Source organism: Hypanus sabinus, chromosome 29 (genome assembly GCF_030144855.1).
Source record: "Hypanus sabinus isolate sHypSab1 chromosome 29, sHypSab1.hap1, whole genome shotgun sequence".
NCBI classification, from domain to species: Eukaryota; Metazoa; Chordata; class Chondrichthyes; order Myliobatiformes; family Dasyatidae; genus Hypanus; species Hypanus sabinus.
In genome coordinates, this window is record NC_082734.1 from 39,212,567 (window position 1) to 39,229,246 (window position 16,680).

The 16,680-nt window shown below is 42.8% G+C and overlaps 1 protein-coding gene across 3 annotated transcripts in view; it reads left to right on the top strand.

The window, feature by feature from the left end:
- ncf4 (neutrophil cytosolic factor 4) overlaps positions 1-16,680 on the top strand; it is a 101,693-nt gene that overhangs the window by 60,513 nt on the left and 24,500 nt on the right. For all 3 annotated transcript variants that reach the window (XM_059954194.1, XM_059954195.1, XM_059954196.1), the window contains one exon: positions 836-934. In XM_059954194.1, the coding sequence (XP_059810177.1) occupies positions 836-934 (99 nt within the window). The remainder of the gene's footprint in view (positions 1-835; positions 935-16,680) is intronic.

The following is a 16,680-nucleotide window of genomic DNA, read 5'->3' on the forward strand; positions in this document are numbered from 1 at the left end:
ATTGGACAAAGAGATACTGCAAATTTCTTAACAAAGAAGAGGTGTGGAAGCTGGAGCAAAGTAAGGGTTAAGATAATGTCCAGCGAAGTATAGTTTACAGTAGGATGCAGTCAATGCAGGTAAGAAAGCATTGCTTCCCTTCGTACAGCAGGGGGGACCGGAGCATGTAACAGAACAGTGGAAGGCACAGACACTAAGGAGGGGACTTACACACTTGAAAGAATTGTCTGTTGTCAGCTGACAGACTCTACTGACTTTAGCACCTGTATTCTGAATGGTGATTGACTATGCAAATAAAGAATTTGAATATACTCGGTTTAGCAAATACTCCGTCTCCATAACTGCTGGTCAATTCTGTATAAAATGGCATTCCTCTTATCAGACTTCAGAACAGTGTGGAGTCAGGGGCTGTGCTGTTCACAGTAAATGAAGTAAATAAGTCTCCAGAGATAGACGATAGAGGGAGATCGAGGAGGGATGACTTTTCAGTGGATGGTATTCATGTGGCTGAAGGCGGTGTGGGGAAGGGAAGGTGTGCTGGATGCACAGTCAGGAGAACATTTCACGTGGTAAAAGGTCACGGGGCATACTTCAGTGATCCCATTCCTGTGGGCATGCTCTGTTGGTGCCAGACTGTGTGGTGACCCTTGCTTCAGGTTGTATTGTCTGTTAACGCAAATGGCACATTTTACTGGGTGTGGTAAATGAATCTGAGTCTAATCCGAGCCTGCCACGGCAACGTGAGCGTGGTTTATATTTTTTCCCATATGGAGTGCTTTACAGGGATGTTTTTCCATGCTGAAGCACTGGCCTCTCTCTCTCTTTATTCCCTCAGGCTCTGTATAATTTTACTGGGGAAAATGACCTGGAATTGACGTTCAAGGCTGGCGACATTATCTATCTACTAAACAAAGTAAATGAACAATGGTTGGAGGTAAGTGTGATGCTAACGCAGACAGTGTTCATTTACCAGGATATGTTGGCAGCAGGACATTGTACTGTGGAAATTTCTGTATGGTGAATGTGTGTAGCCAGAACTGGGTGATGTTCAGATCTTTGCTGATAGTGGAGTCATTATCAACACTCAAAAATTCGCATTATGGAAGTGCTACATTCATATTGACCTTGACACTGTCAAGGACCCCTCCCAACTGGCACACAATTTATTTGACCTCCTACCATCAGGCAGAAGGTGCCAGAGTATAAGAACATGGACTGTTAAGATGGGTAACAGCTTGTTTCCCCAGACTGTTAGACTTCCTGTTATCATACAATCATAAAACATTGGAGCAGAATTAGGCCATTCAGCCCATCAAGTCTGCTCTACCATTCCGTTTTGGCTGATTTATTATTCCTCTCAACCCCATTCTCCTGCCTTATCCCTGTAAACTTTGGCACCCTGACTAACCAAGAACCTACCACCTCTGCTTTAAATGTACTCAATGACTTGGCCTCCACGGCTGACCACAGCAATGAATTCCACAGATTCACTACTATCAGGCTAAATAAAGTCTTTCTAAACTCTGATCTAAGTGGACATCCCTCTATTCGGAGGCTGTGCTCTCTGGTCCCAGAGGAATCATCCTCTCCACATCCACTCTATCTAGGCTTTTCAATATTCATAGGTCTCACTGAGATTCCCCTGATTCTTCTAAACTCCAAGAAGTACAGGCCCAGAGCCGTCAAACACTCCTCATTAGTTATCCATTTCATTCCTGGGATCATTCTCCAATAGAACCCTCACCAATGTCAGCACATCTTTTCTTAGATAAAGGGCCCAAAACTCCACAATGTGCCAAATGCAGTCTGACCAATGCCCTATAAAGCCTCAACATTACATCCTTGCTTTTGTATTCTAGTTCTCACAAAATGAATGCTAACATTGTCTTCGTCACCACCTTCTTAACCTGCAAGAGGACTTCCGAGTCCCTTTGCACCTTTAGTTTTTGGATTTTGATCCCCAGTTAGAAAATAATCCATGACATTCTTCCCATTCTCTCAATCTTCAAGTACTTCTGCAGAATTCCTTCTTTTTCAACACTACTTGCCCCTCCACCTATCTTTGGTGGAGATCTTTAGATCTTTAGTTTCAAGTCTTCAAACTTGGCCACAAAGCCATAAATTCCATCATTGAAATCATTGATATATAAGTGATCCCTGTAGTATAAGTGATCCTTTGCGATCCCTGTAGAACACCATGTCACTAGAATAGGCTCCCTTTATTCCTCCTGCCTATCAGCCAATCTTCTATCCATACTGGAGTCTGTCCTTTCATAACATGGGCTCATATCTTGTTACACAGCCTCATTGCTGGCACCTTGTCAAAATTCTTATGAAAACACAAGTAAATATCATCCACTGACTCGCCTTCATCTATCTCGCCTGTTATTTCCTCAGACAGTTCCAAACAATTCCCCTTAAGGAAAGCATGCTGACTTTGGCCTGCTTATCATGCACTTCCAAGTACCCTGAAACTTCATCCTTAATAATAAATTCCAACATCCTCTCAGCCACTGAACTCAGGCTAACTGGCCTATAATTTCCTTTCTCCTGCCTCCCTCCCATCTTTAAGAAAGGTGACATTTACAAATTTCCAGTCATAGAAAAGTACAGCAGAGAAACAGGCCCTTCAGCCCATCTAGTCCATTTCAAAACCATTTAAACTGGCTACTCCCATTGACATGCTCTGTGACCATAGCCCTCCATATACTTACTGTCCAAGTACCTATCAAAATTTCTTTTGAACATTGAAATGGAGCTCGCAAGCACCACTTTTGCTGGTAGCTCAGTCCACACTTCATGACTCGCTGAGTAAAGAATATCCCCCTCATGTTCTCCTTAAACTTTTCACCTTTCACCCTTAACCCATGACTTCTGGTTGTAGTCCCACCCAACCTTAGTGGAAAAAGCCTGTTTGCATTTAAACCTAACTACCCCCCTCATCATTTTGTATGCCTCTATCAAATCTCCTCAGTCTTTTACATTCCAAAGAGTAAAGTCCTAACCTTTTCAATCTTTCCTTATAACTCAGGACTTCCAGATGCAGTAACATCTTTGTAAATTTTCTTTGTACTCTTTCAACCTTTCCTGTAGGTAGGTGACCAAAACTGCACACTATACTCCAAATTAGGCCTCACCAATTTCTTATACAACTTCTACATAACATCCTTCTCCTGTACTCAATACATTGATTTATGAAGGCCAATGTGCCAACAGCTTTCTCTGTGACACCACTTTCCATGAATTATGGACCTGTGTTTCCAGATGCCTTTATTCTACCACACTCCTCAGTACCCTCCTGTTCATGGTGACCCTGGTTAGTCCTACCAAAGTGCAGCACCTCACACTTGTCTACATTAAATTCCATCAGCCCATTTTTCCAGCTGGTTCACATCCTTGCTATCCACTATACCCCCAGTCTTGGTTTCATCCACAAATTTGCTGATCTAGTTATCCACATTTTCATACAGATGACAAACGACATTAGACCCAGCATTGAGCCCTGTGGCACACCACTAGTCACAGGCCTCCAGTCAAAGAGGCAACCATCTACAAGGACTCTCTGGCTCCTCCCACAAAACCAATGTCCAATCCAATTGATACCTCATAGAACCATAGAACATTACAGCACAGAAACAGGCCTTTTGGCCCTTCTTGGCTGTGCTGAACCATTTTTCTGCCTAGTCCCACTGACCTGCACCTGGACCATATCCCTCCATACATCTCTCATCCATATACCTGTCCAGGTTTTTTTAAATTTTAAAAGTGAGCCTGCATTTACCACTTTATTTGGCAGCTCATTCCACACTCCCACCACTCTCTGTGTGAAGAAGCCACCCCTAATGTTCCCTTTAAACTTTTCCCCCTTCACTCTTAATCCATGTTCTCTTTTTTTTTCTCCCCTGGCCTCAGTGGAAAAAGCCTGCTTGCATTCAGTCTATCTAACCCATCATAATTTTATATACCTCTATCAGATCACCCCTCATTCTTATACACTCCAGGGAATAAAGTCCTAACCTATTCAATCTTTCTCTGTAACTCAGTTTCTCAAGTCCCGGCAACATCCTTGTAAACCTTCTCTGCACTCTTTCAACCTTATTAATATCCTTCCTGTAATTTGGTGACCAAAACTGTACACAATACTCCAAATTCAACCTCATCAATGCCTTAACAACCTCAACATAAACATTCCAACTCTTATACTCAATACTTTGATTTATAAAGGCCAATGTACGAAAAGCTCTCTTTACAACCCTATGATGCCACTTTTAGGGAATTTTGTATCTGTATTCCCAGATCTCTCTGTTCTACTGAACTCCTCAGTGCCCTACCATTTATCTTGGTTTGTCCTTCCAAAGTGCAATACCTCACATTTGTCTGTATTAAACTCCATCTACCATTTTTCAGCCCATTTTTCCAGCTGGTCCAGATCCCTCTGCAAGCTTTGAAAACCTTCCTCACCGTCCACTACACCTCCAATCATTGTATCATCAGCAAATTTGCTGATCCAATTTACCACATTATCATCCAGATCATTGATATAGATGACAAATAACAATGGACCCAGCACTGATCCCTGTGGCACACTACTAGTCACAGGCCTCCACTCAGAGAAGCAATCCTCCACTACCACTCTCTGGCTTCTTCCATTGAGCCAATGTCTAATCCAGTTTACTACCCCTCCATGTATACCTAGTGACTGAATCTTCCTAACTAACCTCCCATGTGGGACCTTGTCAAAGGCCTTACTGAAGTCCATGTATACAACATCCACTGCCTTCCCTTCATCCACTTTCCTGGTAACTTCCTCGAAAAACCTCATCTTGGATGCCGAGTGACTGAACGTCCGGAATCATTACAGAATCTAGTGATTCTTGGAAGATCATTTCTACTGCCTCCACAATCTCTTCAGCCAACTCTTTCAGAATCTTGGGGTATAGTCCATCTGTTCCAGGTGACTTATTTATCTCCAGACCTTTCAGCTGCCCAAGTACCTTTTCCTTAGTAATAGTATCTACACCCACTTCTGCCCCCTAATGCTTTGGAATTTCTGGCATAATGCTTGTGTCTTCCTCAGACTGATGCAAAGTACCTATCAATTTTATCCACTATTTCTTTGTTCCCTGTTACTACCTTTCCATCATCATTTTCCAGCAGTCCAATATCCACTCTTGCCTCTCTTTTACTTTTTATATTCCTGAAAAAAACATTTGGTATCCTCTTTTATATTTGGCCAGCTTAACTTCATATTTCATCTTATCTTCTCTTATGGTTTTTAGCTGCCTCTGTTGATTTTTAAGATCTTCCCAATCCTCTGACTTCCCACTAACCTTTGCTATGTTGAGTGCCCTTTATGCTGTTTTTATCTCCCCTTTGGGATGTGTCTGCCCTGCGCCTTCCAAATTTCCCCCAGAAACTCTAGCCATTACCATCCAGTCCATATTATTTCTGATTGTGCCAGTGGCATTGCATTGTTGATATTTAACTATATGTCATATATGCACTTTATGTCAACTTGTACAGTACATCTATAGAATATTTTGTTAATATCTGTTAATATTATTTTGTGTGCTGTGTGTGATATATGTACTGTGTTTTCCACCATGGTCCCAGAGAAATGTTGTTTCCTTTAGCTGTATACATGTGTAGGTTCAATGACAATAAACTTAAACATCTCTGAACAGAAGGTCATAAATACAATACATTCTGCAGATGCTGAAACTTTTAAACAACACTCAGCAAGTCATCTGTGGAGGGGAAGAAACAGTTGATGTTTTGGGATGAGATGAGTTCTAGTGATGGGCTTCAGCATGATATGTTGACTATTTATTCCACTCCATAGGTGCTGCTTGACTTGCTAAACTTCCTCGAGCATTTTGTATGTGTTGAACAGAAGGTGGACTGGTCTGGGGACTATTGGGAGAAATTAGCAGCAGCACTGTGTAATCATTTGTATCACCACAGAGATTAATATCTCCCCACCGGAACTGGTCTAGTATGTCACGCGTACCAAGGGGCAGTGAAAAGCTTGGTTTGCATACAAATCAATGAATTGCACAGTGCACTGAGCTGGAACAAGGTAAACAATCAGAATGCAGAATGAAGTACAGCAGCTACTGAGAAAGTGCAGTGCAGGTGGACAGTAAAGTGCACGATCATAATGAGATCAGGAGTCCAGTCAATCGTCTTATTGAATGATCTGACTCTTCATCTCATGTTCTCAATCTTTATCATTTATTTGATTATTATTACTTATTTTTGTATATGCAGTTTGTTGTTTTTTGCACATTGGTTGAGTGCCCAAGTTGGCGTGGTCTTTCATTGATTCTATTATGGATTTATTATGCCCACAAGAAAATGAATCTCAGGGCTGCACATGGTGACGTATCTGTACTTTGATAGTAAATGTACTTTGTACTTTGTGTAAAAGCAGAGCAGAAGCTATTGTAGAGCCTGCTGATGGATAGATGTATTAGAGGTTGAATCTGGTTACCTGTCCTGAACTGCTTATGTATTTGCTGAAATGTGGCAGGAATGATACTTTTGAACATGATAAGTTGAAAGGGTAAATTGGTTTACTATTTTCACATGGACTGAGGTACAGTGAAAATCTTTGTTTTACTTGCCATCTGTACAGATCATTGGATCACATCAGTAATGCAATTGAAAACAATGGCAGAATGCAGACGAAGGTGTTACAATTACAGAGAAAGTGCAGTGCAAGGTCATAGTGAGGTTGCTCCAGGGGGTCCATTCAATAATTTTATAACAGCGGAATAGAAGCTGTCCTTAAGCCTGATGCGACATGCATTAAAGGTCTTGTATCTTCTGCTCAATGTGAGGGAAAGAAGAGGAATTTTTTTTCCTTCCTATGCATGTGCAGACATTGAGATATAGAGCAATACAGCACTGATACAGACCCTTTGGCTCAACTCATCCATGCTGTCCTCCCAGCTATTCCCAATGTCCTGTATTTGGCTCATATCACTCCAAGCCCTGCCCCTCCATGCTCCTATCCAAATGCTTTTTGAATGATACTGTTGTAGCTGCCCAGTTATTAATTTTTGTGAGAAAATTCAGCTCTCATTAAAGCAAAAAAAATTTTTGAAGACGTAATTCCATTTCCCAAACTGGCCTATCAATCAATGTGACTTCCTTGGGGACCATTCACAATTATTGGTGTTTGAGTAAATCATTTTGTTGCAGATGATAAATTTTTAATGTTTTCCTACTGCTGGAAAAGTGAACCATTTTCTGGTGATGGCATTGAATCTCCAAGATCTTCTCAGAACAGCAGAGTCTTAGGCCTAATCATCTTTAACTACCTCACCAATTACCTTCCTTCTGTCATAAGGTCAGAGGTTGGGATGCTTGTCAGTGATTTAGTTTCCTTTGCAGCTCCCTAGCACGTGCCTTTGTTCAAAAAGACCTAGATATGTAGAACGTTAAACAGTCCAGCACAGAACAGGCCCTTTGGTCCATGAAGTTGTGCCTCACTGTTTAAACCAATGACTCCTTATTAATCTCATCCTTTTTCCCTGCAACTTGACCATATCCCTCCTTTCTCTGCATATTAATGCGCCTATCTAAGCATCTCTTAAATGCTCCAATACTGTCTGCTTCCACCACCACCCTTAGCAATGTATTCCAGACACTCGCCACTCTGTAAAAATAAAATTGTCTTGCATATGCCCTATTGCACTTACCCCTCTTGCCTGGGTCAAATAATAACTGAGTAATGGTGCCACAGGGTCAAGGTGATACTGGGTCAAGGTGCATTGTACCCTCTCACCTTAAATCCATGCCTTCTAGTATTAGAGATTCAAATCCAGGGGGTAAAAAATTATACTGGTTATCTACCTATGCCTCGCATAATTTTATAAACTTTTATCAAATCTCCGTTCAGTCTCCACCACTCCAGAGAAAACAGCCTCAGTTTACTCATGACCTGTCCCCTAATCCAGGCAGTGTCACTGCTTCCACATCCTAATTGCAATGAGGCAACCAGAAATGAATACAATACTCCAGATCTGGCCTCATCAGAGATTTGTGACTCTTGAATTCAGCGGCTCAACTAATGAAGATTGTGCCAAATGAGAATAAAGAGCACACCATTTACCACCCTGTGTATAAACTGGCTGGTAAGAGGAAAGTCATCACAGGTATGTGTAATGACCATCTCCTCCAAAGGAATCTAACCATCAATGGTATCACCATCACCTTATTCAGATTTATTTTTTACATGTACATCAAAGCATAAAGTGAAATGCTTTGTGTTAATAACCAATTCCCTAAGGTGTGCTGTGGGCAGCCCTCAAGTGTCACCACACATTCTAGCACCAACAGAAAAGCCCATGATTCTTGCCAGAACAACATAGAACACAACAGGCAACAAAACAACAACAGCAAAATGAGCCCCTTTCCTCCATTTAATATTAAACCATTTGACGATGAAACTTTCCAACAGTTCAATCTTTATAGTTTCTCTACAGTGAGGGCCCTTTATTTTCATTTGCTTCTCTACTTCCAAATCTTGTCCTTGTTCCCAAGTTTTATGTGTTTTGAGAGCTAACAGGGTCATAGTTTGGAATGCATTTGAAACTCCTTTAGTTGAGTGCTGTGGACAGCAGCCAGCTTCAGAAAGCTCAAGACAATACATTCTGTCTTATGCTGTATGTACATTCTGTACGTTCCATGAGGAAAGAGCATGAGCTATTTCCATTAAGAAGGTAGTCGACAGCTGTGGCAGATACACAACAGAACCTGAAGTATCTTGTGTCACAAAAATAACATGCAGACTTTCAAACCATCAAGTGTCATATTCAGATACATGAGGGTTCTGCTGATTAACAGTGTAAATATTTGACATGCTGCATATCATGATAATGACATAGCAAGCCAGAGTGGAGGTGACAACTTCTGCACTTGGGGAATTAACCGAGCTTCTTGGGCTCAAGTGCAGGGTAACGTAATTGGTGGAAATGTACATAACTCACAGCCACCGACACTGATCTGAGGTTTCATTTTAAGAGGCCGTTCTGACATGATGACATAATTACATAAAGAGTTTTTAGCAGGCTTTGAGTTCAGTTTTTTGGTGTTCAATAAATTAGTTGCTATGGCTTTTCTGAAACGTAAAATGCCTCCACTCTTTTATTTACGAAAATCTACCAAAAGCTCTGGAGTGGGGCCTGTACCTTTGGACTTGGTGAACCATGCTGAGGGCCACCAATCTGCATGCTGGAGAAAGGGTAAAGTTAGGCCTTTCACCCTGCATTTTGCAGACACTTCAGAATCAGAATCAAAGTCAGATTTAATACCACTGACACATGTCATGAAATTTGTTATTTTGCAGCGGCAGTGCAGTGCAAGATGAAAAACTTCCAATAAGTTACAAAAAAAAACAAATAGTGCAAAAGAGGAATCTGATGGCGGAGGAGAAGAAGCCATGACTAGAACATTGAGCAATTGTGTTCAAGCTCCTGTACCTCCTCGCCAATAGTGGTAATGAGGGGAGCACATGTCCCAGGTAGCAAAGATCTTTATCAACAGATGTTGCCTTCTTGAGACACCCCCTTTTGAAGTTGCCCTCAGTGGTAGGGAGGCTTGGAGCTGGCTGACTCTACAACTCTCTGCAGTCTCTTTAGATCTGTGCATTGTAGCCTCTCCGTACCAGATGGTGATACAACCTGTCACTGTACATCTGTACAAATTTGCTAGAGTCTTTGGTGACATATCAAAGACTCCTAATGATACTGCCATGGCTTCAGATTCTCAGAATTTAGATTTATCACATGGAAATGTACAAATCAAATGCATCATTTGTATTAACCAGCAACACACCTAAGAATAAGCTGGGTGCAGCTGGCAAGTGTTGGCAAACACACCAACACAACGGGCCCTCCTTGCCTGGTAGAACAGCACAGAGCACAAGAAGCAATAACACAAAAGCATTGAAACAAGCACCATTCCGCCTTCCCACCCACTCATCCATACCCTCCGGCACTCCTCCAAGTTTGTAACTGCATCAGTAAGCTGGGCCCAGGATAAATCCCTTGAGATGCTGACGCTCAAGAACCTTTTGTTTCTTCCCTGTCTTACACAGTCTATTCAACCTTAATCCTACCACATCAACAGAACACTACAGACCACCTCTTGTGCCACCATGGACTTTTTGCAGTCCTTTTCACTATGGAGTCATTTTATGGAGTCACAGAGTCATAAAAAAGTAAAGCACAGAACCAAGCCCTTTGGCTCATCCGGTTCATACAGAACCATTTAAACTGACTAGTCCAATTGACCTGCACCAGGACCATAGCTCTCCATACCTGTGACATCCTATCCAAACTTCTCTTAAATTTTTCACCTTTCACCCTTTTCCTATTACCTCTAGTTGGAGTCCCACCAAACTTCAATGGAAAAAGCCTGCTTGCATTTATCCCTCATAATTTTGTATACTACTATCAAATCTGCCCTAAAACCTCTATATTCCTAGGAATAAAATCCTAATGTATTCAATCTTTACTTATAACTCAGTTTACTTATAACCCCTAACCCTAACCCAGTCCCAGCAACATCCTTGCAGATTTTCTCTGTACTCTTTCAACCTTATTTACATCTTCTGTTGGTAGGTGTTCAGAACTGCACATAACCCTTCAAATTAGGCCTCAGCAACATCTTATACAACTTCAAAATAGCATCCCATCTTCTGAACTCAATACTTCAATTTATGAAAGCCAATGAGCTAAAGGCTCTCTTTTCGATCTTATCTACCTGTAATGCCACTTTAAGTGAATTATGGACCCGTATTCCCAGATCCTTCTGATTTACCGCACTCCTCAGTTCCCTACGATTCACTGTGTAAGACCTGTCCAGGTTGGTTCTACTGAAGTGCTACACTTCACACTTTTCTGCATTAAATTCTCTCTGCCATTTTTCAGCTGTGTTTTTCCAGATGGTCAAGATCCCACTGCAATCTCTGGTAGTCTTCCTCACTGTCCACAATAACCCCAGTCTTGGTGTCATCTACAAATTTGCTTATCCAGTAAACCATGCTATCATCCAGTTCACTGATGTAGATGACAAACAACAACAGACCCAACACTAGTCAAAGGCCTCCAGTCAGAGAGGTAAAGTTGTACTACCACTCTCTAGTTTCTCCTGCAAAGCCAATGTCTAATTCAATTTACCTCCTAATCTTGAATGCCAAGCGCCTGAGCCTTCTTGATGAGCTTCCCATGGAGGCCTTCTCAAAAGCCTTGCAAAAATCCAAGTAGACAACATCCACTGACTTATCTTCATCAACATTCCTGATAAGTTAGTCTAAAAAAACTATAAGATTGGTTAGCCATGACCGACCATGCACAAGACCATGCTTACTATCCCTAATCAGTGCATGTCTATCCAAATACATATCAGATTGTTTCTGATAACTATCCCACTACTGATGTCAGGCTCACTGGCCTATAATTTCCTGGTTTAATTTTAGAGCATTTCTTAAACAACAGAACAACATTAGGCATCCTCCAGTCCGCTGTACCTCACCTGTCGCTGAGAATGATTTCGATATCTTGTTCCTGTTCTCTGCCTGCTCTGGATCTTTTCATCTCTAATTGTTGACAAGACATCAACCATCTTGAATACAACACTCCTCTCTCTTCCTCCAACCTGAACACTCTGCACCAATCCCAAACTTACCATCAAACCCGGAGACAGAGGGGGCATCGTGATGGTTTGGTGTAAATATCTTTACATGTTGAGGCCCGGTGGCAACTCTCAGACTCTACCTCATACCTATCCCTTGAGGAGAACCCCACTCCCCACCACCAAAAACCTGTCTCTGACACTGTCACTGACCTTATCCACTCTGGAGAACTCCCTGTCATTGCCACCAAACTCATAGTTCTCTTACACCACACTGCTTGATTCTACCTCCTACGGTATGGGTAGGGCTATTGTCTCTGCCTTCCCACCTACATCTGCGACTCTCGATCTCTTCAGTAGCTTCCAATTCTCTGCCCTAACTGCCTAATTTTCACCATGGTGGAGGAGCAACACCTGAGATTTCAGCTGGGTACCCATCCAACCTGATGGCATGTATTTCAATTCCCTTTCCAATGTGTCAAAATGAGGCCACCCTCAGGGTGGAGGAGCAACACCTTAGATTTTGCAAAAACGAGGAAATCTGCAGATGCTGGAAATTCAAGCAACACACACAAGATGCTGGTGGAACATAGCAGGCCAATTTATCATTTATCCAAAATCATCATTCGGATAAATCATTTTGGATTTCCCCCTCCCGCTCCTACTTTCAAATCTCTTACTATCTTTTCTTTCAGTTAGTCCTGACGAAGGGTCTCGGCCCGAAACGTCGACAGTGCTTCTCCCTATAGATGCTGCCTGGCCTGCTGCATTCCACCAGCATTTTGTGTGTGTTACCTTAGATTTCATCTGGGTACCTGACGGCATGTATTTCAGTTCCCCACCCCGCCATTCCCCACTCTGACCTTTTACATCTTCTCACCCACCTATTACTTCTCCCTGGGTCCCCCCTTCCCTTTCTCCTACTGTCCATTTTCCAATCCTATCAGATTCTTTCTTCTCCAGTCCTTGACCTTCCCCACCCACCTGGCTTCACCTATCACCTTCCAGTTGACCTCTTTTTCCCTCCCACCACCTTCTAATTCAGACATCTCGTCCCTTCCCTCTCAGTCCTGAAGAATGGTCTCAGCCCGAAACGTCAGCTATTTACCCTTTTCCTTCGATGCTGGCTGGCCTGTTGAGTTCCTCTAGCATTTTGTGTGATTTGGTTTGGACTTCCAGCATTTGCAGATTTTCTCGTGTTTTTAAATATCTCTAAAGAGCCCCTGCAATTTCTGCTCTTGCCTCCCTCAGGATCTGAGGGAGAACCTTGTCTGGCCCTGGGGATTTATCCACCCTAATTTGCCTTAAGGCAGCAAACACTTCCTCCTTTGTAATCTGTATAGGGGCCTGTGTCTGCTAGAATCTGTATAAGGGCCCATGTCTGCTGTAATCTGTATAGGGGCCCATGTCTGCTGTAATCTGTATAGGGGCCTGTGTCTGTTGTAATCTGTATAGGGGAGTGTGTCTGCTGTAATCTGTATAGGGGCCTGTGTCTGTTGTAATCTGTATAGGGGCCTGTGTCTGCTGTAATCTGTATAGGGGCCTGTGTCTGTTGTAATCTGTATAGGGGCCCGTGTCTGCTGTAATCTGTATAGGGGCCTGTGTCTGTTGTAATCTGTATAGGGGCCCGTGTCTGCTGTAATCTGTATAGGGGCCTGTGTCTGTTGTAATCTGTATAGGGGAGTGTGTCTGCTGTAATCTGTATAGGGGCCTGTGTCTGTTGTAATCTGTATAGGGGCCTGTGTCTGCTGTAATCTGTATAGGGGCCTGTGTCTGTTGTAATCTGTATAGGGGCCTGTGTCTGCTGTAATCTGTATAGGGGCCTGTGTCTGTTGTAATCTGTATAGGGGCCTGTGTCTGCTGTAATCTGTATAGGGGCCTGTGTCTGCTGTAATCTGTATAGGGGCCTGTGTCTGCTGTAATCTGTATAGGGGCCTGTGTCTGTTGTAAATAAATCTTTCATTGCAACCACACCTCACTGTATGTGTGCACATTACAATAATCTCAATTTTTGAATCCTCTTTCTTCCTGACCTTCCTGTTGCACATTCATTTCTTTTTTCTTCCAAATTACAATGTTTGATTACAAATTACAATAGTTCATAGAATGAGGGCATTCAACTCATTCAGTCTATTCTGTGAGAGAGATAACCTCAGCTCCATTCCCCACTTACATCCCTGTAACTTATTTACCCTCACAAGCCCATCAACTCCCCCGTCATTCTCCCACCACTCCCCTACGCTATTGGTAGTCCATCATGTCCAACAATGACAGGAAGCCTGTGCGGGGGAGCTTTAAAGTGGAAAAGCTATTGCACTGGGGCAGTTTCACTCTCTGGACTTCAGAAGTCCTTGCCCAGTAGTGCAAATAAGTGTCACAGACTGGGGTCTTCCTTGGTTGCAGTGGATAACTGTGATGTCTTCAGAGCATTTCAGAACCACCTCCTGGCCATTAGGTGTCACTGTAGATCTCATCCAGAGCTGACTTCCCAAGCTGGGGCAGGCATGTCCTTATCTCACTGGGGTACGTATGGTTCAGCTGGTTTAGCCTGCCAGTCAAAGCAGCGTACTGGGGTTTTACCGCTGCAAACGGCTACTTGGAGCCACAGGTGAGAAGTGAGTGTCCGGTGGGGAGCAAAGGTGAAGAAACTGCCCCAGAATGGACACGACAGCTGCTTCATCAGAGGTGCTACCCCTCCCTGGCCAATTAACTGGTCAATCCACATGCCTTTGTGAAATGATTCATTAAATTAAACCTCTTTAAACTGGAAAGAATGTACAGTCATTGAACCCAGTGCACTGCAGCACAGAAACAGGCTTTCAGGCCCATCGTGTCCATACCTAACTATTATTTCAGCTGAACCTTAGCAATCCAGACATGTACTAGGTTTAAGGTGAGGGGTAAAAGATTTAAAGGAACCTGAGGGGCAACTCTTCATGCAAAGGGCAGTCAGTATATGCAATGAGCTACCAGAGGAGTGGCTGAGGAAGGTACAATAATAGACAGTTGGATAGGAGGGATTTCAAGGAACATAGGCCAAACACAGGCAAATGGAAGAAGTTTGTGGACTCCCTGGTTGGCCTGGGTGAGCTGGGCCTGAGGGCCTTTTTCCATGCTGTATTAATCCACTATTTTAAGTGTAGCACCAGTGCAAATTCTGACGAGACCTGAGGTCAGGATTGAACCCAGGTCACCAGATCAATGACGCAGCAGCTCTGTCATGGTATCATCGTGATTAGTGCAGAGCTAATACAGGCTCAAGGTGTCAGGGTTCAGAGTTCAAAGAAGGAAGCCAGGAGGGCTAATAGAAGGCATGAATTTGCTCTAGCAGACATGGTGAAGGAGAATCCTAAGGGATTCTACAGATATGTTAAGAGCAAAAGGAACAAAACTGTTCCTCTGGAAGATCTGAATAGCCATCTATGCGTGGAGCCAAATGAGATGGGGGAGATCTCAAATGGGTATTTTGCACCTATATTTACTCAGCAGATGGACAGAGTCTATAGAAATGAGGTAAAGCGGCACTGAGGCTGTGGACCCTATAGAGACCGCAGAGGAGGAGGTGTTATCTGTCTTGAAGCCAATCAGCGTGGACAAATCCCCAGGGCCTGACAAGGTGTTCCCTTAGACCCTGTGGAAATCAAGTGCTGAAATTGCGGAGGTCTTAGCAGAGATATTTAAATCATCCTTAGCTACAGGTGAGGTACCAGAGGATTGGAGGAAAGTTATTTTGCTGTTTAAGAGAGGCTCTAAAAATAAGCTAGGACAGTGAGCAGGATATCAGTAGTGGGAAAGGTATTCAAAGAGACCGGATATATGGGTATCTCAATAGATAGGGATTGATTAGGAATAGTCAACATGGCTTTGTGTGTGGTAGGTGGTTTCTAACCAACCTTATAGAGTTTTTCAAGGATGCTACCAAGAACATTGATGAAGACAAGACGGTTGATGTTGTCTACATGGACTTTAGCAAGACATTTGACAAGGTCCCTCATGGGAGGATAGTCAAGAAGGTTCAGTCACTTGGCATTCAAGATAAGGTGGTAAATTAGATTAGACATTGGCTTTCTGGGAGAAGCCAGAGAGTGGTAGTAGTTGGTTGCCCCTCTGACTGAAGGCCTGTGACTAGTGGAGTGCCACAGGGATTGACGCTATGTCTATTGTTGTTTGTCATCTATATCAATAATTTGGAGGATAATGTGTTTAACTGGATCAGCAAATTTGTAGATAACACTGAAATTTGAGATATAGTGGACAGTGAGGAAGACTATCAGAGCTTGCAAAGGGATCTGGACCAGCTGGAAAAATGGGCTGAAAAATGGCAGATGGAATTTAATGCAGACAAGTGTGAGGTGTTGCACTTTGGGAGGACCAATCGGGGTAGGTCTCACACAATGAACGGTAGGGCAATGAGGAGTGTGGTAGAACAAAAGTATCTCGCAATACAGGTCCATAATTCATTGAAAGTGGTATCACAGGTACATAGGGTTGTTAAGAAAGCTTTTGGGACTTCGGCTTTCAAAGATTAAAGTATTGAGAACAGGAGATGGGATGTTATGTTGAAGTTATATACGATGATGTTGAGGCCTAATTTGAAGTATTGTGTGCAGTTTTGGTCACCTACCTACAGGAAAGATGTCAATGATCTTGAAAGAGAAAGTTTACAAGAGTGTTGAGAAGGACCCAATTATAAGGAAAGATGGAATAGTTTAGAACTTCATTCCCTGGAACGTTCGAGGGAAATTTGATGGAGGTATACAAAATTATAAGGGATATATAGGGTAAATGCAAGCAGGCTCTTTCTACTGAGGTTGGCTGAGATTTCAACTAAAGGTCATGGGTTAAAGGTGAAAGGTGAAATGTTTTAGGGGAACATGAAGGAAATCTTCTTCACTCAGAGGGTGGTGAGAGTGTGGAGCCAGCTGCCAAAACAATGGTGGATGTGATTTTGATTTCAATGTTTAGGAGAAGTTTGCATAGGTACATGGATGTTAGGGCTATGGAGGGCTATGGTCCCGGTACAGGTGGATGGGTCTA